Source organism: Colletotrichum phormii (genome assembly GCF_030913505.1).
Source record: "Colletotrichum phormii strain CBS 102054 chromosome Unknown BDP81scaffold_6, whole genome shotgun sequence".
Taxonomy (NCBI): Eukaryota; Fungi; Ascomycota; class Sordariomycetes; order Glomerellales; family Glomerellaceae; genus Colletotrichum; species Colletotrichum phormii.
In genome coordinates this window covers 2,031,731-2,056,478 of record NW_026851448.1, presented here as the reverse complement: position 1 = coordinate 2,056,478, position 24,748 = coordinate 2,031,731, and the positions used below count along the sequence as shown (strand labels likewise).

The window sequence follows — 24,748 nt, the reverse complement described above, 5'->3', positions numbered from 1 at the left end:
GATGAGAGGCTTTGAGGACGACTTTTTTTCTTTCTGCCTGCTTATCCCAGCCTCATCTTCTCTTTCCACACTGACATCCTGTGACATGAGGATGGAAAATTCTGGGGATGATGCGCCGAATTGGGCTTGAGGCGTTGAACTTATGGTCTTTGCTTTCCAACTTGAGTTGATGAGACTGTGTGAGACTGTGGTCTTTGTTCGATGGTCCCACGTCAGAGATGTGTCGAAAGAGCACGGGGCAGCACCGTTTTTGTTGCCTCGTCAGCGGGTTTTCTTCTTCTTGGCGTTTTCTTCGGATTGTGGGAGGAAACGCGTAGGCTGAGGGCGGTTTTGCGACGTGTTCGGGGAGAGAGAGAGAGAGAGAGGGGGGGGGTTGTTTGCGAGTTGTGACGTGGTTGAGACTTGGTCGTTTACACAGGGTGAATGTTTTGTGTTGAAAACTCTTTCGCATATCGTTCTTTCCTGAGTTGTTTAGGTTTCGTTTGTTGTATATGGTAGTTTGTGTAGTCAGGTTTTGTCACTTGTGTGGTTTGGGTGTTTCGAGGGTGTCGTGGTGTGTTTGGAGTTGGCGCTGGCGAGGTGATCTTCAGAGCTCGAATTAGTTTCTTCTACGCATGCATCAGCACAATTCGTCAAGACTATCTGGAATGTCTTGGCTTTCGGGACTTGTACCACGAAGCTTCTGATGCTGGATTATTGATAGTTCGCATGAATCTGATGAAGGGTGTTCGTTGTGAGGCCTTCGTCGCTAGGTGGGCTAGTGCCTTTCCTTAGCGGCCATCTACTTTGTCTATGTTTCATCAGAATCGCATATATGATCATAGATAACAAAACCTCTCATCATATCTTGTCGTTTAGCTGACTGTGCGCCTCGAATCGTAACTGATGTGTCTTTCTTCCGCAACATATTGATGACTGAGGACTGAGATCACGGCCCGTCTGCCTCCGGGATATCATAGCAGCAGTTGATGCTGCTAGGAATGACTCCAGGAGCGAAAGATACCTTCGAGTATTACCCATATCTGCTCTTGAGGTAGACCGCTCTTTCTTCTTTGTAGTTTCGAGGTATATTGCCGATGCTCGGAGCCAGGCAATCATGAACTCCCCCATAAGTCACGCAAACGCAAAGCCTTTTCCGGCGCTCAGAATCTTTCCAGCTTGCAACCTCAAGATTAACCAGTTAAACACATAACTTGTGAGAAGAAGCTCTTTGACTATTCTAACTACTGCTTGACGTAAAACGACTTCAGGTACTCTTCCGCCGCCGCCTCCCCCAAGGCGAGCCCCTGATCTTTCGCCCACTTCTGATACTCTGGCGTTTTGAAAAACTCCTTATAATTCACGCCTCCCTCCTGATCTACCCAGCTGAACTTGCCGTGTTCATTCAAGAAGTTGCCTATCGATGTTCATCAGTAACGGTCTATTTCGTGCTGAAACTTATCGAGGATTAGGAGAAAGAGAAAGAGAGAGAGAGAGAGAGAGAGAGAAACGTCATGCACTGATTTGAATGCCGAGAACCCTGTGGACGTACCGTATATTGGATGTTTTGTGTCTATTTGAATCGTCCTTAGCCATGATTCATACACTACTTTCAGTTGTACTCACCGGTGAACTGAGATATGGAGGTAGACTTTCCCACGGAATGCTCCGAACCCCAGTCCATCAACTGCGACCAGTCTGCACAGGTACGTTCGACGCCATCCCAGTTGATGACCGAGTGGAAATCATGGAGAGTCCAGTGAAGTAGAACGGGCGTCAGGTCTGCCTGGCATTTTACAGACTCCATGATGTGGTGGAGGCAGTGTCCTGTGGCAAGTTCGGAGTCAGCTACAACTCTCTCTCACATATTTGCCCACCAATGCCACCAAGCTTCAGTCCGTCTTCCGGCACGCCTTAACCTGGACTTCAACTAACCTATGTGACTCTTCTGAGTTGCGTCTTCCTTCTCTGTGGTATTGGGAGTGTAGTAGTAGTCTCTATGCGCAACCTGGTACAGACAGTTCTGACGCAGATAGGAAGCTTTAGTCTTTGACACGCCGCCGTAAAGGGGTAATTGCAAGGATCAACCTCAATACTCACGATACAGTGTAGGTTATGCACCATGGCAAGACCTACGAGGCTTCAAATAGAGTCAGTCAGATCGTAATGTCAACAACTGGACTCTCTCTAGGTGCTTGACATACTAGCCGCCTTCCCCATCGTTGAAAGGTATCGCATCTGCTTCCATACCAAGGCGTCGTACCTCGGATTCCGGGATTCGGTTGGCAAACGCTACGATGATTCAGTACATGATCCTCGAATTCCTACAACCTTTGGCGCAAAAAGGCTTACCTGAGAGCAGTGCAGACCAGTTTGCATCTACCTCTGGGGTCGGATTGCCCAACAGTGGGTGGTCATGACCTGGCGTCACCGGATTCACGAGCTGCGGGTTGAACTCGACCTTGTCCTGGAAGGGGGACCGTTAGTAAAAGAACAAAGAAAGGACAAGAAGTGCTTCAAGATCCTTCCATATACCCACACATGTACCGTGTCTGGTGTCGTTAGTCGAGGGCAAAATGGCTTGTAAATGACTTCCTGGGCGTAGTAGAGGACTGCCCAAGTATACGTTGCTAGAGCGAGGAGAATGGCAATTATCTGGAGTGCTCTCCTTAGCCTCGATGTGCCTCTACTCGAAGACCATTTTCCCTTATCCAGTAGGTATTATTCGTGGTCGTCGTCGGTCTTCACGTCCTCGAAGCCATCATCAGAGACTGGCTTGTACTTTGCTGAAGGTGCTGCAGGCATGTCTTCTGTGGTCGTTGTTTCTAGGTGCGCTGCAGGCAGCAGGAACACCAGTCTATGAAGAATGTGTAACTTGATCAATGGAAAGTATAGAATGTTGTGCTTCTACGGAAGGGGGAGCGATGTCAAGCTGAACGAGGCCGGCCGGCCGTGTCTCAGTGTCTATTCTGATACCATGTACAGGCTGTCTACTAATCTCTGGGCAGGCAGAGATACCTGCTGAATCTCTCGCTTCTTGGGAACGATCTAAGAGAAACCCCTGGCGTTGAACTAACAGGATGCGAGAATTCTCCCACCGGATGCGAGTCATATGGTGAGAGACCCAAAAGATAGAGTTCGTCAGATTTCAGGTGGCCATGCTCGGGTGACTAAAGGGCAGTCACTTCATGATCCCGGAGTGGGGTGTATTCTCACGTCAAGGTTTATCGACACCGGATGGAACGTTGATTATGAATCCTTGTATCATTAACACACCCCAAGACTAAGTTCTGTATCCTCCGTGCCGTTACTCCGATCTCCAAGTCTAAGTGTGGGTTCAGTGGATGCTGGTCTTGCTGTAAGGGAACGGTGAGCCCGCCTTCGATAGCCGGTCGAGTTGGAGCCGACTGCCTGGGCAGTCTTCCTCCCGTCATCTTTGCCTGATTTGATTCATGCCGACCTGCCCGCCATTACGGCTTTCTCCAGAGGGTTCCTCTTATCTCAATCAAAATCAGACTTCAGAGTCACCACATGTGCTACACGCTGCCACACCCAGGCTTGCACACTTCCAGACTCTTTACAGCATGTCTTCTCTTACCGAAGACGCGAAGCCCTTCTTAACGAGTGAAAGCGGTGAATCCAGCTTCGACTTGGCCCCGGCTGAGAGATCGAGATTGCAACAAGACCGATCGACTGAGCCCCGCTGGCGGAGGAGACTCTGGCTCAGCCATGTGATCTTCTTGGGATTCAACGTCGCGTTTCTCATCTACAACATAGGCGATGTTGGGAAACACGTTGGGCCGGAGGCTGCGGTGCTCGAAAGAGCTTACTGTGAGGAGCCTTTCCCTCCGCCTGATACCATGATTACGCGAGGGTACTGACATATAATCTCATAGCACCGGCGCAGATGGCTATTAGTTATACAGTCAAAGAAGAAGCCCCCATGTTACCCGACAACGTGCTCACTGGCCCACCCGGCCCTGAAGCTGACAAGGCATGGGAGGAGCTTGAAAAACGTGAGTTCCATCGCCATCAATCGATATCGACTACATCAGATTCTAAATAGAGTTGCGAAGCATTCATGCTCAGGTTCTCCGAGGTTGAGATGAACCGGATGCAGAAGACGTCGCTCGCTCTCAAAGACGGAAGTGGATATATCGGTTATCTGGAGTCCTTCCATATGCTCCATTGTGTCGCAAGTAGCTTCTCCTTGAAGATCTCATGTTTATCCCTGAGAACAGTCATATCTTCTTCGTTATCGCGTTACTGACTTGTCAACAGAAGAGTGCTTGGAAGTCCCAGTACATGGATCACTACGGTAGCGGACATTCGACCAAGCCTGGCCACCTAGCTCATTGTCTCAATGTCCTGATCCAGGGAATCATGTGCAACGCAGACATATCGATCGGAACATATCATTGGAAAGAGGGCGGTACCATTAAAGGGAAAGAGATGATGGACATTGAAGCTAACAGGACCGGGCATCGCCAATGCACCGACTTTAGCAAGCTTCAGGCCTGGGCTGACAAGCGGACTCTCGATTTTGATGTTCACGACACAGACAAGTTTCTGCGTACCTTGAAGCCGGAAACCTAAGATTTGGTATCATCGTTGTTAGGACGGGATATGGAGATACGAGCGGAGTGAAGTCAAAATACCTTCCATGATGGCCCGATCGCCATGAAAGTAGTCGCTGTAGCTACGTTCCACATGCACGTTCAACAGAGCGGCCCGCTCTGGATAATGAGATGATCTTTACGCTCTCTTCTTTCATAGACCGCAGTCACTGAGACTTCTGAATTAGATACGTTGACCAAAATACAGCTATGCTGGCTAGCCGAAAGATCCATGCAACACTGTCCTGGACGGCGAGACCTTTCAGAACTGCCAAGATAACTGCGCAAAGTAGAGTTGAGCCGATCTGAGGTAAAGATATTGCCATATTGTGCAGCCCCAGGATCCATGCAACCTCGCTGTCTTGCTTTCCCGCGGATAGCTCAGAGATTTCTGCACTGATCAAGGCAAACGGCGCCCACATCGTTACAGCGGCTGTAGCCCCCATCATGGCGACCACGATGATGGCTGTGGCGCCGTTGCGAGCGACAAAGGTGAGATGCATGCTGTATCCCAAGAAGCACTGTGATGCAAACCAGACTCTAGGGAGGTTGCGAGAGAAGGCCGGCATGACGCGGTCGAGTATTTGAAGCAAGATACTCGCAGCAAAGGCCCCTATTGCGAAAGCGAAGGAGGCAAAGAAGCCAAAGTCCTTTGCACTTTCGACGAGTTCTCGGTCAGGCTGTCCCAGCTGTCTTTGTCTTTGCTCGAGTTTGTCAGAGAGGGCTAAGAGATGTCAGTGTTAGAAGCACCACAAAGGTTCGGAACATCTACCTGTCTCATAAGCGAATCTGATTCAAATCCACGAGTTAGCAACTTGGTGCATCAAATGTAGGTAGAAGCCGGGAACTTACGTTGACATGTAGTATAACACGGGGAACCATCCTGCCCATGCCCAGAATTGGATCTCGCAGACCCGGCGACTGCGTGGAGGGATCTGTTTCCACCGTTTGGCGAGCCCTGTCGGTGAGATGATGGACCATGATCGTCGTGCAAAAGAGACCTGGCGGCCACGCGGGGTTGTGGCGTCCTGATCAGTGATGAAATAGCACGTGAGACCGACAGTCGTGAAGGTACAAGCTGCAACTACAAGAGCGAGTATCTTGAACCGCACGTTGCTGTTTGCACCAGCCAAGGACCACTGGGCATCCACGAAGCCGACGGAAGAGAGCACCACGTTGCCCAGCACATTCCATCGCATGGCCCAGGAAGCCGCGACAGACTGTTGACTTGAAGGGGAGTTATCTACTATTAGAGCCCTCACGCCGACTGCGTATGCCTGCAGTGCGAACGTGGTAACAACTACACAGAAGACTGCGAGAACTTGCGTCGGTAAGTACGCCGAGTTATCAGAAACGTCGGAACTGAAACTCCATGTCCAAGCTGTGAGCTCTTCGGAGTACGCCAAAGCTAGCAGGAAGGTAGTTGCGCAAAGCGAACCACCTACGATGAACGGCTTCCTCCTACCCCAGGTATGTTGTGACTCGTCGCTGAGCACACCGAGAATAGGCTGCGCAAAAGCGCCGGAAATAGGACCGGTGACCCATACCAAGGAGATGATGGATTTGGGGATACCGAGCGAGATCAGGTAGGGCTATGGGCTGTTCGTCAGTCGCACAGCTGGGGTAGGGTTGGAAAAAAAGACTAACAGTGCCGCTCGATGTCAGGAGAAACCAAGACACTTGAAGGCCCAGACTAGGAGACGTGAGGAGGAGCAAGCCTGAAAGCTTGAGCAAGTCGTGCTTCTGGGGGGGTTCCTCCCCAAGCTCTGCCAATTCTAGGTCCTCCGTACTAGACGCGGATCCGGAGGAATAGAGAGCCCCAGAAGTAGACTCGCCCATAGTGATACGGGGCATTTCCTGTGCGAACAGGAGGAAGTGAGTGACGCTGCCTACTAGTACTGTTCCATAGTGTTGATCGGAGATACGTGAAAGAGCTCAGCAATGATTTGTTATACAAAAGGATGTCAGCATGACCTGGTGTCGCCGAGTCCCCGGCGGAAACCGCTACCTCTCCGGTCTAAAAGAGCCATGTACTTCCTGGCCTTGGTCATTCAGATATATTGCTGCGGAACGCCCCGGCGGCACCGGCATGCTGAGTCGGATGCACGGGATGAATGTCCTTGCAGGGTGTAAAGTGTAACTTCTCGCTTTCGTTACTCCTTCTTTTTCGTACACGTATTACGCACACCCATGCGGGCGGGTACCTTGTAAACTCTGTTTATCAACCGAGTTCCTTGGCCGTTCTCGTCGACGAGCCACCCTTGTCAGGATCAGCACAGTGCATGATGAATGGGGCTGGACACAAGGTTGAAATTTTGTTATGAATGATATGTACAATGTGGCTTGGCGGGAGAGAGGAAGTTGCTATTCGAAGAAGCGGTGGTGCCAATGGTCTTTTCAGGTTCCAAGGCATGTGGCCTGCCAAATTTGCCCTCCATCAAGCATCACTCTTACATGGCACGTTATCTCGAACCAACATACGACAGCTACCGCTAAGGTACTCATATCACAGAAGTTAGAGTCTGACATCTCAGTATGTCGGATGGTCACGCACCGGTAACCTGGTCTTCTCTACCACGAAAGGACCAGCTCTTCCTTTTGTTCATGATCCGCTTCAGTGAACCTGTCGTCAGGATTTCCATCGGAGCATACATCTACTACCAACTTCAATCTCTTGATGCGACATTGTCTAGTGCTGAAGTAATCACACAATCCGCGTATCTTCAGACAGCATACACTATTGCGCAAGCAATTTCATCTTTACTATGGGGCGTGGTGTCGGATTCTCCCCGAGGAGGAAGGAAGCTCGTTGTGCTAACGAGTTTATCGGGATCATGTAAGTCGCCACTTCAGTGACATCCTCTGGGATGTTCGAACAATTCTTTTAATTCAGATGAGAACTGACACCATTCATAGTTATAAGCTGTTCGCTATTTGGCTTCATCACTAGCTTCAAGCAGGCCGTATTGCTTCGTGTATTTGAGGGAATAACCAATGGGAACGTTGCCATGGTGAGGACAATGGTCTCTGAAGTTGTTCAGGAGAAGCGGTAAGTCGATGTTTAGTAGATATGACAGCCAAAATAAGGAAGCTTGGGAGTTTTTACAGCTTAGACTGACTTAACATGTTCAACTAGTTTCCAAGCCAGGGCCTTTGCACTCTTACCAATTGCCACTCGTATGGCTATAATCATCAGTCCGCTCGTGGCAGGTTGGACTGTTCAGCTAGAAACAACAGGCCAAGATGATAGTTTTGTAAGGAAACACCCATATGCTCTGCCGGCGTTGCTTAACGCTGGCTTCTTGCTTCTGCTATTGCTTGCCGCATTTCTATTTCTCGAAGAGGTATGTAGTCATTCATATATGCTCATATTTGTCTTGATGAAATGGTATTGACTTGTTTGGGACTGACGCAACACAGACATCGAAATCTCTAAGAGGTCGATTCGATCCTGGAATTGCCATCTCAAAGAAAATTATTTCTTTGTTCCGCTTGAACCCATTCAAAAAGTCGGAAGACGCTCACTACTCACGCATCAACTCAGAAGAAGATGATGGGGAAGAGATGGGTTTCATAAAGGAGGCTGATGGGGACGATCCGTCTGGCGCTTCCACGCCCCCTGACGTACCTAACGGACCGAGTGAAAAGAACTTGAGACTCCCAACGCGTCGCATTTTCACAACTAACATGCTGCTGGTCCTAATGGCAACTCTCCTCTATGAACTACATCTGAACAGCGTCAGTGTTGCCATGGCCAACATGTTAGTTGATCCTGTTTCTACCAAGGAAGCCGAACTATCAAGGACTCTGCCGTTCCGTTTTGGGGGTGGCGCCGGCTTTAGGCCGAAGTCTCTTGCCTGGTACTCCACGGTGTTTGGTAAGAACTTCTCTATTACTTTCATTGATATCATTGTTATCATTCGAAAACCAGTTATATGAGACAACATTAGCTGACTCAATGTGATATAGGGATTGTCGGTATTCCCATGCAGATCTTTGTTTACCCCTGGCTTAATCAGCGCTTTGGCTGTTTAGGACTTTGGCAACTGTTCTACCTCGGGTTTCCCCTGCTTTACTTTGCATATCCTTATGTTGCCATCATTCCATCTTCTACTCCGCCACCGTCGGAAAAGACTGGCGTGGCGGTGTGGGCTTTCTTGGTGTTTATCCAGACCTCAACATCACTCATTACGAGTGTGGTGACGCCCTCACAGCTCTTACTGGCAAATTTCTCCTCGCCCCATCCATCGGCGTTGGGAAGAACCCATAGCATCACTTTCTTCACATCGATGGCGGTTCGAGCTGCTAGTTCAGCCTTGGCAGGAAATTTGTACGCTTTTGGGTCGACGCACAACTTGACTGGAGTTATATTTTGGTCCAGTAGCGCTGTATCACTTGTAGCTATCGTTCTTACGCGATTTGTAAGAGAAGGAAATGGCCATGAGATCAAGCTCCCGGGAGAGGAGTAAGGTGGACTTAGATTAGTAATTGCTGGACTCGAGGGAATCAATTACACTACTCATCTTTTCCCGGTAACCCTGCTTTTCTTCGCCCATACAGGACCATATATGCGTCTTTTTCTTTATGATCTTTTCTAAGATAGAAGAAAAAAAAGAATTGAGAAGTGAACTAAAGGAGCAAAGGCTATTATGGTGAACTGATCAAGTCGTTGAGTACGTTCTGCAAATGGAAGCTTAGAATCTTCATGTCAATTACTCTTCTGTGGACTAGAGCAATTTAACACAGTCTAAAAAACTGATGATGTACTATCTAATTCATGTTCTGCACGAACTTCTCACCTGTCGTCTGATTGCTTCTAATCTCAAGCCTCTTGTATACACCCTCAATCTCTTCCTTGTAGTCCTTCTCGACCTCCCTCCGAAGCACCAATTGTTTGACAGTTAGCTTGATAGGCTTTGACTTGCTGGCCAAGAACACAGTCTGTCTCGGGATAGCCACTGCTTTCGCAGAAATCTCATTGTGCCCCACAATGGTCTTCTCGTAAATATCGTCAAGAAGCTCTTCGTGGTTCTTGTCAAGCAATTCATCCTTCACCTCTATCAGTACGTATGGTGCAATGCGTCCTGCCCCGCCAACCATGACGTGCTTGATACCAGGGTACCTGGCGACTTTAGTCTCGATGTCTTGTGCGTGGAATTTGGCCATCCAAATCAGCTTCGTCCAATCATCAGTTCTGGCTACCGATTCCCAACGGGTACTGCCATCGCTGTCTTGAACCGGGCGCCACAACTCTTTGGTATCGATTGTCTCAACGTCCTTGAACATCTTGTAGTTCCAGAAGGCACACTGATAGATGGATGGTCCATAATCGGGTGGCCTGTCGATGAACATTTGGTACACATCAGAGTCATCTCCATCACCCAAAGCTTCCCCAGATCCCTCTAGTTTGACCAAACGAACATGGTGCTCTGGAATGAACTGGAAGCTGTACCATAGCTTCCTTTCTATGGGGTGCAGAGAAAAGCGGCCGCCAGACTCTGTGGCTCCCATGACGGAATTGAGCCGGGTGTGCTCGCACAGTGCGTTTCCAACAACTCGGTCGAGAGCAGATCCCAAATAAGTGATGAACTCGAGCGACTTCAGTGACTCCCGGGTCTCTTCATTGTTATACAGGTCAACTATGGTAAAAGGGAACCCCATCAGGCCATCAACCTTGTTGAGACGGAGAAGCTTGTGGAAAATGGCCGGTGGGACTCCAACTACGTCCGGAGGAGGTTGGATAACACAAGTGCCGGAGAAAACGGCAAACATGTTGATCAAGACAAGACCGGGCTGTAGCCTCATGGGGATTGCCAAAATCAGGGATCGGCCGTAGAAAGAATCCGTAGATATCCCCCTAGGCCAATGACGGCGAGCCAATCCGGCAGATGAACACCCAGCTGCCCAGAAGCCATTGTTCATGAAGATTGGCTTAGGTGCCCCTATTGTGTCGACTGGTCAGTACACGCTACTATGTGAACATGACAGACGCACTCTGTCTTACCTGTGGTGCCACCAGTGTGGATGATGAGAATCTCATCGTCTTTCGCCTCCTCGTAGGTCTTCTCGTAGACGTAGGGCGCGGTTCCTTGGGCAGATAGACACCAATCGAGGCTTTGAAATTGCTCGACGTGGATACCCGATTCTGCGAGCTTAGGCTCAGGACTGGATGCACCCCCCTCAGAATATAGCCAAATCTTGCAGTTTGATGACTTTAGCAGCGCGTCAAGACCATCCTTCATGAAGCGGCCATCTGGAACAAGAAACTGGGTTTATGTCAGCATGAAGTACGCTCCGGTTGAGGAATATCGGTGCATACCTTGCGACCTGTCTTGACCGATGCTGCAAACAGAAACGCATATCGGACGTCGCTGGGACCAGAATACGCCACAGTATCATTGTCCACAGACTTGCCAAAGGTCTCGTCAAGCCAGTGTGCAGTCTTGTTGATGCCGTCGGCATATTGTTGCCAAGTCAACGAACGATAGCCCTCTGTCTCCCAGTCAGGCCCGCCGGCAAATCGCACAAGCGTATGATGAGGTTGCCATTTGGCATTTTCGTCAATTTTGCGGACGAAGAGCTCCATTCCTGGAGTGCTGGTATTGGAACTCATCCTGGTCAATGTGACAACTGGCAGGTGTGTCGACTGTTTCTGGCAAACAGGAAGCGTGAAGGAGAATTTGAATGATACGAGAACAAGATTGACGCCTTTCAAACAAGGTACTCATTCAATTCAAACATACCGTGCTCTTGAAGTATACGTCAAGTCTGAGCCTCTGAGGTCTAGTCCCGGCCATTCCGAGACACAAATCATTTGGCAAGGCTGTTCGTCTTGTTCTCACTGCTCAGGAAGCGGGCTTTTGTGAATGAATACGGAACCAGACATGTCAGATGGTGAGAACTGATTCAAAGACTGGGACACAGGACGGAATTCTTTATCCGAGGCTCAAAGCTGTATCGACTCCATAAAATTGGGTTTGTTCCGTGACCCGTCCAATTCACCGCACATGCCGCTTACCTATGCCCACCGCACTCTGCATGGATGATGGGACCCTCTAATGGCGCGCGCAACCGAGGATATTGCCTCTGAGCTCTGGAGTTTTAATACGTCTTAGGACCTCATATGGTCGGATGGGTTGTGGTAGTGGGGGGAACAAGGCGGACTGGCCCTTGTAAAAGGCCCGGGCGAGCATACGGACACGTAGAACTTGGCCAAATCCACTGTGGTCGGATATTTGACAGTTGTGAAGTGTAAAAAGGAGATGCTCTCGCTTATTCAGGCTGCTCCCAGAGTGAATGTTACCTCTTGGGGACTCCTTGTTACAGAGAAAGCGGGCCTATGCGTGCTCTCAATGACGCGGCGGAGGAGCTCAGTACGGTTTATGACATCTTTGAGTTAAAGGAGGTCAAGGACAGGAGTCCGAGATATTCGAGATGTGGCTGGAGACTTACAACGCCGATGTGACATTTGTTATTGGCACCCCCGGTGCTAGATGCAAGTTATCATGGGCGGGGAAACTGAATCTTAGTCAGTGGATCAACCCCAGGTCGATCCTACGGCCGAATTGCCGGCTGTTCTACTAATTTATTTACTTTCACACTGGCACAAACTTACGGATACAGCACATATCTACATGTAAGCCAAGACGCTACTGACAGGTAAGCGTATTTGTCTCTAGGGGAATTGACAAACTTTGCGACTTGTCACAGATACCAGAGTTAAGCAGGTCTATTTCAACCCCTCAGATCGAATCCTACCATGAGCGGAGGCTGATGTCTGACTTAGGGATAGTGTCACTACAGGGTAGACTGAAATGTGCTGAACTCTAAACCCTAGCCACAAGATTTCCGCTAAGATAACTTTACACACTGTGTTCCACGAAGAAAGACTAGAGAAAGGTGTAATACCGATTGCAACGAACGATATCCATTGTGTCGACTGCCACAGTTCGTATGGAGTCTATTGACGACACATCAATCCCAAGGACGCTTCCATGATGTCTTCCACGCCGCAAGCACCCCCTCATCCCCGAGACTGGGAGGTTGAGGTCGACGAATATCTCGCACAGAACGAAATCTCCTATGAAACAGCGGTACCTCTCAACACTGGCACATCATGCTACATTTGGCGACTCGAAGGATTGGTCGACGCGGAGGCCTCAGCCAATGGTCACCAGACAGGCCAGCCAGTCATAATGAAGTGCGCCGACAGCACGCCTAAGGACCGGAACTTCCCAGTCTCACCGGAGCGTCTTCAGTTTGAAGTCAAAGCTCTGAGATCGAGAGCAGTGAAAGAAGCATGCTGCCAAGAGCCATCAGTCCAGGTTCCACGCGTGCTTAGAGAAACGAAGAACGGCTTCATCATGAGCAATGTCGGTGAGACCGATCTGAGGACGGCCTACAAGACGTACGAATTTCTGGACGCGCCGGGAATTGGTGTACGCTTGGGTCGATGGCTGGGTAGCCTGCATGTTGCCGGTATTAATCTGGGCCACGACGGATGGAGCTCTCATCACAATGAGTTGGACAAGTTCTACGTACCTGGCGGTCTGGCGGAAAAGGCGATCAAAGATGCAATGAACGATGAAGAGTCAGAAAGGGTACTGGCAGCAATGCGTGCCCCCGCTCCTACTCATACGCTGACGCCTTGGGACTTTCGCCCTATGAACATTGTGGTTCATCTTCCCGAAGACAAGAGGATGGCCCCGGACCTTGCGGTCGTGGACTGGGAACTATGTCACTACGGTGATCCTTCCAACGATGTCCGCATGTGGTTTGCTGAAGTTATAATACTGGAGGCAAAGTTTGGCAATAGGGGCCTACTATCGTCGTTCTTGTCGGCATATAAACAACAGGTTGGCAATGCTGTTGTAGATGAGGCATTTGTGTCCAGGGTTGCTCTGAGCGCTGGCATCTACATGTTGTGGCTTATTCCCATCAACCCTCGGGTTTGGGATTGCACAGAGGAAGACGTGGAATCTTGGAAAAGAACAAGCCTAGACTATATCAGGGCAGGCGCAAATGAGGATGTCGCCTGGCTGAGAGAAAGCTGCTTGGGGCCTTTGCTGGTATGATGTACATCATGTACTAATGTAAGGTAGATGATGAATATGAGAAATAACAGATTTTCCCTCATCGACTCATCTTACTCTCCACTGCTCTAGGCACGAGAAGAAAAGTGTACATTACAGATTGTCTGACTTGTCGTACGCTGTTTAGATAGCGGCACGGCACATCATATGCCCAAAGGGCGCTCTGGTTGATCGGGCTTAGTTACTTAGATAGCTGGGTCCTGTCCCTGATGATGTTAAATACTACTACTACTCATTTTACTTTCCCGTATGCGTTTCAGGTTATTTCAGAATAAACAATGTGAGATTGATATTAGAGTGAAGAAAACAGAAATATTTTTAAGGTATTTGGAAGGCTGGAATCCCAAGGAAGGTACTTTACCTAGCAAAAAAGGCTTTTTGGGACAAAGTGAAGACAAGTTTTCTCACGAAATCTTTGCGTTGCATTATTCTACTAGATGAGAAATGTCGAATGTCCTGGCACGATGAATCTAAGATTTTCCGTTTGTCTTGTTGGGAAGCCATGCAGCATCTGCTGACGCCCTCGACTTTCCAAAATCCGCGCCTGGGTAATTATAAGCGGTGTACGCCTGCGCCCGCTTTCCATCTCGCACTGGAACGCGGAATCCCAAAAGCCCCAGTTGCCTGTCAGACAGTTTTGCCTTGGTCTCCGCACTCATGAGCTCTGGGTAATTCTCCATGGCCTGCAAAAAGAAGCGGCAGAATGCTGACAGGATGACAGGCCGTGTCACGTCCGATGTGTTCACACCAGTCGAGTGCCAAGTTCGGCTGTCCAAGAGCACACATGTTCCAGCAGGAGCAGCAGCCGGAACAGATCCTCCCTAGTAATGATTAGTGAGACTTCAATTCGCTGAGAATCTTGTGAGGCAAATTAAGGGACAATTACTTACAACTTGGTTGATAATACGAGGTGCGACATTCTTGTTGTGAGACTCGGGATACATACGGGTGGCGCCCCTCTCTTCCGTGACATCCACCAAATACCACATAGCGTTTAGAAGATAAGGATGATCAATTGTCTCGGGAGTGAGTCCCATCTGATCGCGGTGCATATAGATACCGGACTTTGCAGGTCGAGCAATGTTAGCGCCCATAGAATGGAGCTTGAACGCATTGCCCAGGAACCAGGGCATGATTGCGTCGATCAAAGGATGATTCAAAAGATCAAGAAACTCATCGCCCTTATTCGGAAGACTCCTATGTTGTTGAATCAGTTGGCTGAGTCTGACGGAATTTGCAAGACGCCGAAGAAATCTTGAACTAGAAAGGCGCAAAAGAGTTGACTGATGGCTTACCATACTCGTTGGTTCGGCTGATCGTCAGCCTGCACATGAGCGCCGTCCATGTGAGCTACACCAGCAAGTCGCTCGCCAGCTGCTTGTTCTTCAACAGCAGTCCTGAGAATCCCAACCTGCTCTGCCGAAAGAGCATTCTTCACCATTGCGTATCCCCATTTCTGAAGATCGTGTCTAATTTGCTCAACGTTCTCCGTGGGTTTTGGTAAGTCCTGAGAGTCCAGCTCATCCGCGTTAAGGACGGGTTGAGGACGTCCGCCTGGAGCAAAGCACATTGGGAAGCTTCCACGACACGGGGGCTTCGCTCGCTTGCCAAAAGCATGAACGGCGTGCATACGACCTTCAATGACATCGAGGATGTACTCGGGCATGATCGTCACCGTGACACCAGGCTGCACATCATCTGGGATGATGTCAAGGAGTTTGGCACCTGTTGATACAGAATCAATGAAGATAGGGGGGCTCAAGTATTGTGATCCGTCCCCGAGCTTGAGCTCAACAAGAGTGTCAAGTCCATCAAAGTCCTAAGTTTCTAATAAGCTATGGAATAGCTATAGAGGAATGATGATGATAACAAAACGAGTTACAATTATTGTGAAATGGTCTAACATACTGCCAGTCTTTTCTTGATGTATTCACGAACGCGAGAGACATTCTGCTGAAACACGTTTAGAGGGTCCTCTCTAGTTACATCGTAAGGCTTGCCTTCAAAGACAAGCCCAGAGGTGAGAGAGCCAGTGGGAGGCGGAAGAGTCGATGCCATGTTGGATCGTTGGAAGCAACAATCGAAGTAAAGGTTTCTTTTCTCAGAACTGGGGAACGTTGTAGCCTTGGAGAGTTCTGATGGCACACATAGTCACGCGATGATCAATGAAGAATGCTGGAGAAGTGTGGCTCAAACCCAACAGTATGCACCGCATCGATGAACAGATACGCTTCATATTGTCCGCACTGTGCATGCACACTTAGACCCCGCCTTCGGCATCGTGAATGATGCCGTAGCCGTCTTGGGTTCATGACATTTGTCCACAATGTTGCATCGAAAGATCTCCATTTTCGCCAAGGCTGTACTGCGCGGCTTTGTGACTTAAAGTTACGTTTCAGACTCAACTTCTGAATTTTTTGCACAGGAAAGATGTTGCACGACCGTGCTTGTTGATGTTGACCGCTTCACTCACCGGTCTAGGTTTCGAGGTTCTCCCCACTTTCGATACAAACTTCTACTTACAAGATTAGTGATAGAAGGTAGGTTCTCATAGTGTGGCTCTGTCTGCGGATGCGGGTCTGTGAAAAAGTAAGGCAAAAACTAGGAGTGTCGATAGAGTTAGGCGAACTTGTATCTGTACTCCGTACGGATACAGCGAACATGGGAAGTGGGTTGAAATAAACTTTATAGGCGTACCTCGTACCATAGTATTCGTATTTTAGTCTCTTGGTGCTAGTCGGTTATATCGGGTTAGCGCCAAGCGGTCTACGTTGCGGATCATCCATGTCCCGGCCGGGTATCGAAGGGCTTGGTGAACCCTTCTCCCCACAATCAATCCGGCCTCCCGGAGCCAAGCCCTGCGCTCCGTTCTCTACGCTCCGTTCCTCTGAGTCATGAACTCCCGTAGCGACCCCGGTTCGGACCTTTGTACTCCCGGCTATGGAGCACATGTGTAATGACAATCAGGGTCTACTGATTCGTCACTCTCGGCTGGTGATTTAGGCAAGGAAGTTACGATTCAGAAACTTGCACCGGGGTTCTCTCCTTACCTAGTTCTGACAGCTCATGATTCACATCCGAAATGTGAGATGCTTCCGGTCACCGTGGATCGCGCGGATACGGGAGGTTCTTCAGGCCGACACTCCGAAAGCTCGCAAGCAGAGGGAGCACGAGCCTTGAATAGAATATTACAGAGTTTCCTGCCGGAAGAGCGTTTAATAAACAGTTGCAGGCAACTTTTGCGGAGCTGAACGGCGTTTGCCGCACGTCATTTGTGCAGTGCGGAGTAGGTCCGTGGGATCATACCCCAATACCCGATTAGATGCTGACAGTTCCACCAGGTCGGGACGAGAATAGAGTTTAGCGCCCCAGCTGACGTGTTTGTATTTGTACCTCGACTACAAAACTAGGGATCCACGTTGAGACTTCGGTTGCATACAGCGGAGCCCTCCATGCTCCATGCCAAGTATTCTTATTTTTGAGCTATGACAGTCGTCTGGACCCTGGAAGCGTATTCGGTCTTTACCCAAAGCGAGACACATGCTTACAGTTCGCGCCATCAAGTTAGAAGTACATTGGCCTCGCATCAGCGGTGGGGGCCGGGACAGGCTTCGGCTCCGGCGGTGTAACCCACTCCTTCCACGGCTGAAGTCGGCCATCTTCTGGGAATGGACCGTTAGGACCAGGACCATCCTTCTGATACGGCGCGGGCTCCAGGACGATGAATCGCGCCTCGACACTGTACCGCGTTGGGCAGCCGGGCCTCGCCGCTCCATTTCGAAATGCAGCGTGGGGAACAACTGGGTGCGGGGCTCATTAGTTAAGGTTTATCATCCCTTGATCGACTAGAACAGTCTCGGTCATCACTCGCCGCGCGGCGATATACTCGCGCCAATTAAAAAACAGGTAACATACTGTTGAAAAAGCCACCTGGCGGGTGGGTGTCGTACTGTGTCATGATAACAATCTCGTCAGGGGTCTGGTTGCTCATCCAGTACCATCTGTGGGCAGGATTCCACGAAAAGTAGGCGACCTCCTTGGCTGCTTCGTGGGTGATGCGGTCAACCGAGACAACATCGGCGAGATCGGTGTTAGTCTTCGGGTCGCACACGGCAAAGGGAATGTCCTCGGCATGATTGAACATCGGGCGCCAAATGCTAAAGCAAAAAAGTCGCCGTTAGCGGGTCGCTCGCGGCGAAGCCGAAGGGGAGGTCTAATGGCTGGTTGGCTGCATACTTGATAATTCTCGCCCGGCTTTGGCCTGTGAGGACGCGGTGACGCTCTTCCTCAGTCAAGAACAGGGATATTCTGCTCCAAGAACTGGCTACAGTATTGTCTGTGGGAATGGTTGTCATTAGCAGCAATAATATGCCCGTTGGAATAGTGCAGAGTTTTCTTACCCAAGTGTGCAAAAGGAAGATGTCCTGTGCGGCCTCCCTTTGAACGCGCATCTCGGAACTGAATGTGCGTGAAGTACCTATGATTAGTATATATGATCTTAAAATCTGATGAAGGCCGTTGAAACTAGATGAATTACAAACATTGGCATTGATGGGGGAAATCTCATCTGTACCAAATCGAGATTTCCTATGAATTATCAGCGTCTCATTCGCATTTTTGTTGCACAGGTATGGTGCATACGTACAAAAATTCAGCCATCTCTTCCAAGTACGGCTTGCAATCATCCGCTCCAGTCATTTTTGAGAGCTCTTTGGACTTGTTCTCGAGGAAACAGAAGCCATTCTCTTCAATGGTGGGCTTGAAATCGGGCAGCGTTCGTATGTCGGTCAGATTAAGCTTACATCGCACACTCGTCAACATCGCTTGTCACTTTCTTCAACGAACTTTTGCTTAAGCTTACTTCCATGTCCTTCATAGCGAAATTCGCCTTGGGGAATGACTGCCCGTCGGGGCCATCCCAAGAGTACGGCTTAGCTGTATTGTGGAGATCAGTTCTCTCAAAGAAAGCAGTAACTGCTGCCATGACTGTTGATGATAGTTGGAAAGATACAAAATCCAGAAAAGGTTGCGTGTTACCAGAGTTTGCCCAAAGAAAGGGATTACCAGTGCCATCTTCGATGAGAGGCGTCACGGAGTATACTTATGCCCACCTCAGTGCCGAGCTTGTCACAGCCTGGTACGAGCTAGGTAGTGGCGTGAAAGCACAAAATGATATGACTTGAGAACTGCTCCTGGGTACAGGGAATGGGGACCGAGCGGGGAACCAAGGATGGGCAGATTTGTGCGCTTTTTCGTCGCCGTCTCATTGTCAGGTCGCAGTCCCTGCACGCCCTCAGTCGCCTCAAAACACCGGCCCGCCTCAAGCGACGGGTCTTCAATATACATCAACTCGACTCGGGCGAGACTTCTTCAGCCGAAGCGCCGAAGTACTGTACCGGAACTATCATATTCTCACTACACTCTCTTTTATGCAAAGTAGCACTTCAAGATGTTGTCTTTGCTATCATCAGCAGGGCTGTTTTGGCTAGTCATCACGTTGTGGCTTGTGACAGTTGCGATACTGCGCGCCTTTTACAACCTCTTTTTTCATCCACTGGCAAGATACCCAGGGCCGCGACTGGCAGCAATCACCCCACTGCTTCATGTCTACCACTTCGTAGCTGGCGATGCTGTCGGCTGGCTCGACAGGCTACATGCGAAATATGGCGAGGTTGTGCGCGTCGAGCCTGGCCGTCTGAGTTACATCACTCCTCAGGCTTGGAAGGACATATATGGGCATGCGACGGCCACTCGTAAGGTCAACTCAAAAGAGAGGAAGAACAGCAAGAACCTCTTCTCCAACGGGAGTTACTCAATTTCCTCCGCACACGGCCCCGAGCACCAACGCCTGCGCAAGATCTTCAGCAATGCGTTTAGCGACCGAGCCATCACGAAACAAGAACCCATGCTGGCGCTCTATGCACAGAAAATGGTCGACTTGGTCCATCGAAAAGTTTCTAGCGAGGGAAACTCTTCTGACGTTGCTGTCATGGATGCAGTCCAGCTTTTCAACTTCGCCACGTTCGATATCATGGCGGATCTTGCATTCGGCGAATCACTAGGCTGCCTCGATGACGGTGGATCAAATGCTTGGGTCGACGCCGTCCAAGTGAATTTCAAACGAATGATAGTCAAGGCAAGATTGAGGCCTTACCCGGTAATCTCATACTTGTGGCATCTATTTCAGCCGGAACAAGATAAGAAGGCTGCTGCAGTGCACGTTCAAAGCTCGCACGAGCGTGTCACGAAGAGGTTGGCCAAGGGCGCTGATGCCAGGAACGATATCTGGGGACTCGTTCTCAAGGCCGAGGGATCTAACACGCTGACTCGTACCGAAATGAACAACAATGCCAACAACTTGTGAGCTTCTCCCAGTACCTAAGTTGAGTCTACTCGTTTCAGTTACTGACGCCCTTGGCCTGCCTTCTCCTGATTCTAGCATGATAGTTGGAACCGAGACATCAGCGACAGCGCTGAGCGCTCTCACATATCTTTTACTAAAGACTCCGGAGAAACTTGAACGACTAGTCAAAGAAGTGAGATCGGTCGGCGACTCAAGCCAGCTCAAAGGCGATGTTCTCAAAGACTTGCCGTATCTTCAGGCTTGCCTCACTGAATGCCTCAGGTGTATGAATCATATCCAGTCTTTTATTATCATGAACACCACTAATGAGTCGTTGTAGTACATCCTCCTGTCCCGACAGGAGGTATGCGTGTCATAGGCGAAGGGGGCAACGCCATCCTCGGTCATCTTCTCCCTGAAGATGTGAGTATTGTCTTCTGCAGCACCAGATTATGGCTCTTGTGATGAGGCTCCGTCCCGTGGCTAATTACGTCTATCTCCCAGACCAAAATGTCGATAGCGACCTGGACTGCCTTCCGTATCTCTCGGTACTGGAAAGATGGCAACGAGTTTATCCCTGAAAGATGGATCTCGGGTGAGCGCGGCTACGACGAGTACCACGCGTTCGACCAGCATAATGTGTTCCAGGTATTTGGCACCGGTCCTCGCGCTTGTATTGGCAAAAAGTAAGTATTTCAAACTTTTCAGACCGTTTCTTGAAGTCCAATTCCATCATCTTGAATCATAGTGCCTTAGCTAACCTATTGAACAGTCTTGCGTTACAGGAGATGCGCCTCCTATACGCCAACTTTCTGTTCCATTTCGATATGGAATTATGTCCCGAAAGTAACCGATGGATGGAAGATCAGAAGTGCTGGACTTTATGGTTCAAAGATAACCTTCACATTCAGGTTTCCCTCAGAAAAGACACATAAAGTTACTCAAAAAGACCAGTAGTTCACCAAGATTCAGATGAAAATGACGTTAATAGAAAAGTCTGGCTCAAGTGAGGTGTATGAAGTAGATGCTATCGCTAGATACATGAGAATGAGTAAATCTGAGTAGGGAAACTAGTGCATGTTGTCCGTTTTACCAAGGTGTCGAATGTGGTTCGTCATCTTCACAATATCCTCCCTTTTCTGAGGAATATGATGTCCCCCTTCGAAATTGATGACGTGAGAGGCATTCGAAGAATAATGCGTTGCAAGAGTGTCTCTTGCCTGTCCGAGGTTGCAATCCTGACTCCCATGTAGATGCAACGTTGGCACCGAAATTTTGGCAATCTCACCGCCGTCTGACTTGCCGCGGATGTAATCTGTCGCGACATCACTATAAGCGCAGCAGACCAACACTCCAAACTCCAATCGTGGGAGCCACGGCAGCAGTTCCATCTCCTGCTCCCACAGCAAGACCGTACTCGCCAGCCCGCCCTGCGAGAAGCCTAAGACCCCGACGATCTTGACGTGTTCGTTCTCCAGCTGCCAGTCCTCAACTGCCATCTTGATGGCTTCGTTGAACACGGCAACTTCCCCTTCGGTGTCGGTTGCGCCCTTGCGAAACCAGGAATAGAATGACTTCATGCCGGCAAAGAAGGGGAGGACGTCTGGACCGGGGACCGCGACGTGGGGCCCGGTAGCAAACACGAACTCGAAATCCTCTTTGAGAGCCGCGCGGAAGCCAGCGAGCTGAAAACGGAATATGTCGGGGGAAGCACCACCGCCATGAATGCAGAGAATTGCCCGTGATGGCGACCTTTTGAGTGATGTGACCATCGTGACTGTGTCTTTGATGGATATTGCTCTTCCCGTAGGTGAAAGTATGGGATGATGGAAGATGAGAGCACGACCTCAAAATGTATAAGATTTATCAGAATAATGCAGTGAGTGAGTCTTTGGGGTAAGGTTATTGGGGCCGGAAGTTTGAGTGGACAGGTGAGGAGAGCAAACACTCGGGAGATATTTATGTGCCTTGGTGAAATTAGTGAATCGGGTAGAAAAGAGCCCAAGCCCACGGAGGCCTTGAACAAGGTACCTGGGCCGAGTTCAGTGGGGCAAGGTACTTCGATTTGAGGAAGAGAGCACTGTATCACACTCTCCTCAGACCTTATCGCTTGCTCCTCTCGCATCTTATTGACCTTGGTCGATGGATATCTAAGAAATGGCTTCAATATTCTATGACCATGATATTATTTTGCTTTGAAAAGCCCGGCACGATGTCAGATCGCTTCAATATGCATGTCTTCTTCATCTTCTCTACACCAAATCAGGCATTCATACGTACAACCACCTTCTCCCCAGAGAGTACCTTGTTTCGAACCATTTCCATCCCGGCCAAAATTGCTTCAAATCCACCATCCAAAACACGCAGCGGATGATGCTGCAAATTTCCCTCGTTGACCAACTTCTCTACAGTTTCCCAAACAGAGACCCCAAAGACACGCAATTCTTCCGACGGATCGCTCTTGTAAGGCTCGGGCCAAGTGCATCCTTCGCCGAAAATCCGAGGACCGACTGTGAAATCTGCGGTGACAACTTTTCGAGTTGCAGCGTGCTGTTGCCAGGGGTCGAGAGACACGTATTTCCCGCCGCCTCGCCCGATGGCAGCATAGCAAAAGGCTGTAGACTCAACGGTCGTGATACAGTCCAAGGCATATTTCAGGTTCCCTTTCGTGTATGTTTTCTAAACAAGGAAGACCATCAGTCAGCTGCTAGTTTCTCTATAATTCAACAAAAAGGAAGTTTGTGTTATATCAACTCACAATCTTTTTCGCCAGCTCCTTGTCATTGCGATCGAAAACTTCTACAGCGTGATTTCTTTTCGCCAGGTCGAAGTTCTTCGGGGAACAAATAGCGATCGGATCGAGACCGGACCTATGTACGATTACTGCGTTAGATGTGTGCTCGATGATATATATGGTGGACGATTTGACTCACAGTTTCAGCATTTGCATAGCAATCGTCGCAGTTGCGGTACTCGCACCATAAACCAAGACAGGGGCAGACTTCGCAACTTCCTGACCAGGCAAAGGCAAGCCAAGCAGCTTCATCGCGATTCCGGCGGTGCTCACGCCTACAGGCAGAGATGCGGCAGCTTCAATGCTCCAAGACTCCGGGATCTTTGCCCACATCTTCCCACGAGTCACGGCGTACTCGCAAAACGCGCCGCGTTCAGGCGTGGCTCCGTACATCTCGTTCTGGGCACCAAAGACCCTATCGCCAACCACGATGTCATCAACACCGTCTCCCACAGCGACCACAGTTCCTGCGAAGTCTGCGCCTAGGATGCCGAACTTTGTCGCAAAGGCTCCTCGCATCTTTGTGTCACTCGGGTTGAGGCCAACGGCCTCAACGCGAACCATGACTTGGTCTGCTGGGATCTTGGGACATGGTGCCTCGTCCCAAATGACGACCTCGTCTTTTTCGTTCACAACAATGGCCTTCTGGGTCGTCGGAGGGACAAAATTTTGATGCGAAAGACTGCCCATCGTGAAATGTGGTGATGTTGAGCAGGAGCTTAGCCTCGACTACCTCGTTTACCTTATTCTACGTCGTTGATTCATAGCCACACAACTACCTCCCCTCACTTACTCACAAGAAGTCCTCCCCTTGAGTCCTTAGGTGTTCTTCAGACGGTCTCGGTTCGTTCGCCCACTCGTCCACTGTACCCGAAAGCATACCCCCCGGTCAGCTCAACTTCGACGACATCCCTGAATCGGGAACCCCGCTCTATCTTGCAAATATCCTCGGGTCTTTACAGGAGAGTACGTAACCGATGGGATGCGAACCCGGATAGATCTGTACAGCCATACGGATAGACACCCTCGCAAGTCTAGGAAAAGTGTAACCGGTTGAACTACAGAATTATGGACCCGGGGACTTGTGGAGATCGCGATAAGTATTACCGTTTCCTGTAGCCTATATCTGCAGGCTAACGACTCATGGAATCGTGGATCCCAATGGAGCCCTTACGGTTCGGGTTCAAACTCTGTTTTGACTTTGTAAAACTGAAAATTCAATACGTGTTTCCTTTTTCGTTGGGCACATTTACGTTACTACGGATACTTCGTAAATGCATCGATCTGATCCCTCCCCTGTTCGTCCAATCCCCCACCAAGGTCATCGTTGATGATAAAGACAAGTCATCGCGGAGTCATACAAGTCCTGTTGCCGCTTACTACTGGGTAACTTGTTGTGATGCTTTGACGCAGCTCACCTGCCATGATGCATACAACCCTTTGACTTTGCAAGGTACCTAACTATCCCATCGAGTGCGGATTAACGTCAAAAACGCCAAGGCCAGAACTACCCACTATTGTATCCACTCTTACTCCGCACTTCAATGAGTACATGACGAAACATCATTTGAACCTTTGTTTTCTTCCTTATTGTCACCACCAAAATCATCATTTTGTTCAATGCCGCGATGTCTTCTAGCGATTCCGATGCCTCCGGGGCTTCCGGGGCTTCCGTACGGAGCTGTATTATGGTTGAGCTCCTTCCTGAAGACCTCGCCGTCGCTTGCACTGCCGATTGTACGCAGCGCAGCATCCCATCCAAGCCGAATCAATCAATCAATCAATCAACTAATCAATCCAAGGCCATTTCCCCATTCAATCAGACAAGCCTACAGCGCCGAAAGCTTGGCTGACTTGATCAAGCTAACGTTGCCCGGAAAAAGGGAAATCCGGGCCCCCAGACTAATCATAGTTTTTGAAATAA

At 49.5% G+C, this 24,748-nt stretch overlaps 11 protein-coding genes across 11 annotated transcripts; 4 read left to right on the top strand and 7 right to left on the bottom strand.

Annotated features, from left to right (window-relative positions):
- Window positions 1-1,223: 1,223 nt before the first annotated feature.
- Window positions 1,224-2,640, bottom strand: BDP81DRAFT_314141 (uncharacterized protein; the record flags this gene model as incomplete). Its single annotated transcript, XM_060583969.1, has 8 exons — window positions 1,224-1,396; window positions 1,532-1,552; window positions 1,606-1,806; window positions 1,915-2,002; window positions 2,080-2,119; window positions 2,184-2,271; window positions 2,332-2,446; window positions 2,515-2,640. Coding segments are annotated over 8 exons (852 nt in total), but the record flags the coding sequence as incomplete, so codon positions are not given.
- Window positions 2,641-3,947: 1,307 nt separating this feature from the next.
- On the top strand, window positions 3,948-4,391 carry BDP81DRAFT_423609 (uncharacterized protein). The gene is made up of 3 exons (XM_060590084.1): window positions 3,948-3,995; window positions 4,056-4,178; window positions 4,261-4,391. Exons 2-3 carry the CDS (start codon window positions 4,061-4,063, stop codon window positions 4,299-4,301), a joined length of 159 nt encoding a protein of 52 aa, XP_060447786.1. The 5' UTR covers window positions 3,948-3,995; window positions 4,056-4,060; the 3' UTR covers window positions 4,302-4,391.
- Window positions 4,392-4,762: 371 nt separating this feature from the next.
- Window positions 4,763-6,434, bottom strand: BDP81DRAFT_459699 (major facilitator superfamily domain-containing protein; the record flags this gene model as incomplete). Its single annotated transcript, XM_060593569.1, has 5 exons — window positions 4,763-5,319; window positions 5,368-5,384; window positions 5,448-6,187; window positions 6,243-6,313; window positions 6,386-6,434. 5 exons carry the CDS (start codon window positions 6,432-6,434, stop codon window positions 4,763-4,765), a joined length of 1,434 nt encoding a protein of 477 aa, XP_060447785.1.
- A 696-nt stretch (window positions 6,435-7,130) lies between these two features.
- BDP81DRAFT_314727 (major facilitator superfamily transporter) lies at window positions 7,131-9,064 on the top strand (the record flags this gene model as incomplete). The annotated part of the gene is made up of 5 exons (XM_060584024.1): window positions 7,131-7,431; window positions 7,512-7,644; window positions 7,732-7,939; window positions 8,016-8,472; window positions 8,565-9,064. 5 exons carry the CDS (start codon window positions 7,131-7,133, stop codon window positions 9,062-9,064), a joined length of 1,599 nt encoding a protein of 532 aa, XP_060447784.1.
- Window positions 9,065-9,365: 301 nt separating this feature from the next.
- On the bottom strand, window positions 9,366-11,181 carry BDP81DRAFT_314964 (uncharacterized protein; the record flags this gene model as incomplete). Its single annotated transcript, XM_060584049.1, has 3 exons — window positions 9,366-10,537; window positions 10,600-10,861; window positions 10,915-11,181. The coding sequence occupies 3 exons, from the start codon at window positions 11,179-11,181 to the stop codon at window positions 9,366-9,368; spliced, it is 1,701 nt and encodes a 566-aa protein (XP_060447783.1).
- A 1,411-nt stretch (window positions 11,182-12,592) lies between these two features.
- On the top strand, window positions 12,593-13,669 carry BDP81DRAFT_314647 (uncharacterized protein; the record flags this gene model as incomplete). The annotated part of the gene is made up of 1 exon (XM_060584016.1): window positions 12,593-13,669. One exon carries the CDS (start codon window positions 12,593-12,595, stop codon window positions 13,667-13,669), a length of 1,077 nt encoding a protein of 358 aa, XP_060447782.1.
- Window positions 13,670-14,157: 488 nt separating this feature from the next.
- Window positions 14,158-15,745, bottom strand: BDP81DRAFT_392527 (uncharacterized protein; the record flags this gene model as incomplete). The annotated part of the gene is made up of 4 exons (XM_060587721.1): window positions 14,158-14,508; window positions 14,578-14,884; window positions 14,983-15,506; window positions 15,596-15,745. 4 exons carry the CDS (start codon window positions 15,743-15,745, stop codon window positions 14,158-14,160), a joined length of 1,332 nt encoding a protein of 443 aa, XP_060447781.1.
- Window positions 15,746-17,251: 1,506 nt separating this feature from the next.
- On the bottom strand, window positions 17,252-18,671 carry BDP81DRAFT_392526 (uncharacterized protein; the record flags this gene model as incomplete). Its single annotated transcript, XM_060587720.1, has 7 exons — window positions 17,252-17,487; window positions 17,603-17,844; window positions 17,924-18,023; window positions 18,088-18,145; window positions 18,229-18,274; window positions 18,333-18,484; window positions 18,549-18,671. 7 exons carry the CDS (start codon window positions 18,669-18,671, stop codon window positions 17,252-17,254), a joined length of 957 nt encoding a protein of 318 aa, XP_060447780.1.
- Window positions 18,672-19,136: 465 nt separating this feature from the next.
- BDP81DRAFT_371029 (cytochrome P450) lies at window positions 19,137-20,965 on the top strand (the record flags this gene model as incomplete). Its single annotated transcript, XM_060586622.1, has 5 exons — window positions 19,137-20,047; window positions 20,127-20,314; window positions 20,371-20,453; window positions 20,535-20,716; window positions 20,803-20,965. The coding sequence occupies 5 exons, from the start codon at window positions 19,137-19,139 to the stop codon at window positions 20,963-20,965; spliced, it is 1,527 nt and encodes a 508-aa protein (XP_060447779.1).
- A 135-nt stretch (window positions 20,966-21,100) lies between these two features.
- BDP81DRAFT_448022 (oxidoreductase) lies at window positions 21,101-21,802 on the bottom strand (the record flags this gene model as incomplete). Its single annotated transcript, XM_060592247.1, has 1 exon — window positions 21,101-21,802. One exon carries the CDS (start codon window positions 21,800-21,802, stop codon window positions 21,101-21,103), a length of 702 nt encoding a protein of 233 aa, XP_060447778.1.
- A 490-nt stretch (window positions 21,803-22,292) lies between these two features.
- Window positions 22,293-23,514, bottom strand: BDP81DRAFT_314631 (alcohol dehydrogenase GroES-like domain-containing protein; the record flags this gene model as incomplete). The annotated part of the gene is made up of 3 exons (XM_060584013.1): window positions 22,293-22,709; window positions 22,789-22,900; window positions 22,964-23,514. The coding sequence occupies 3 exons, from the start codon at window positions 23,512-23,514 to the stop codon at window positions 22,293-22,295; spliced, it is 1,080 nt and encodes a 359-aa protein (XP_060447777.1).
- Window positions 23,515-24,748: the final 1,234 nt, after the last annotated feature.

Bases quoted from the DNA above. Each gene is read 5' to 3' on its own strand.
- BDP81DRAFT_423609 (XM_060590084.1), top strand. From the start codon at position 4,061: ATGCTCAGGTTCTCCGAGGTTGAGATGAACCGGATGCAGAAGACGTCG. The intron at 4,179-4,260 runs GTAGCTTCTCCT...ACTTGTCAACAG, and splicing joins TATGCTCCATTGTGTCGCAA to AAGAGTGCTTGGAAGTCCCA.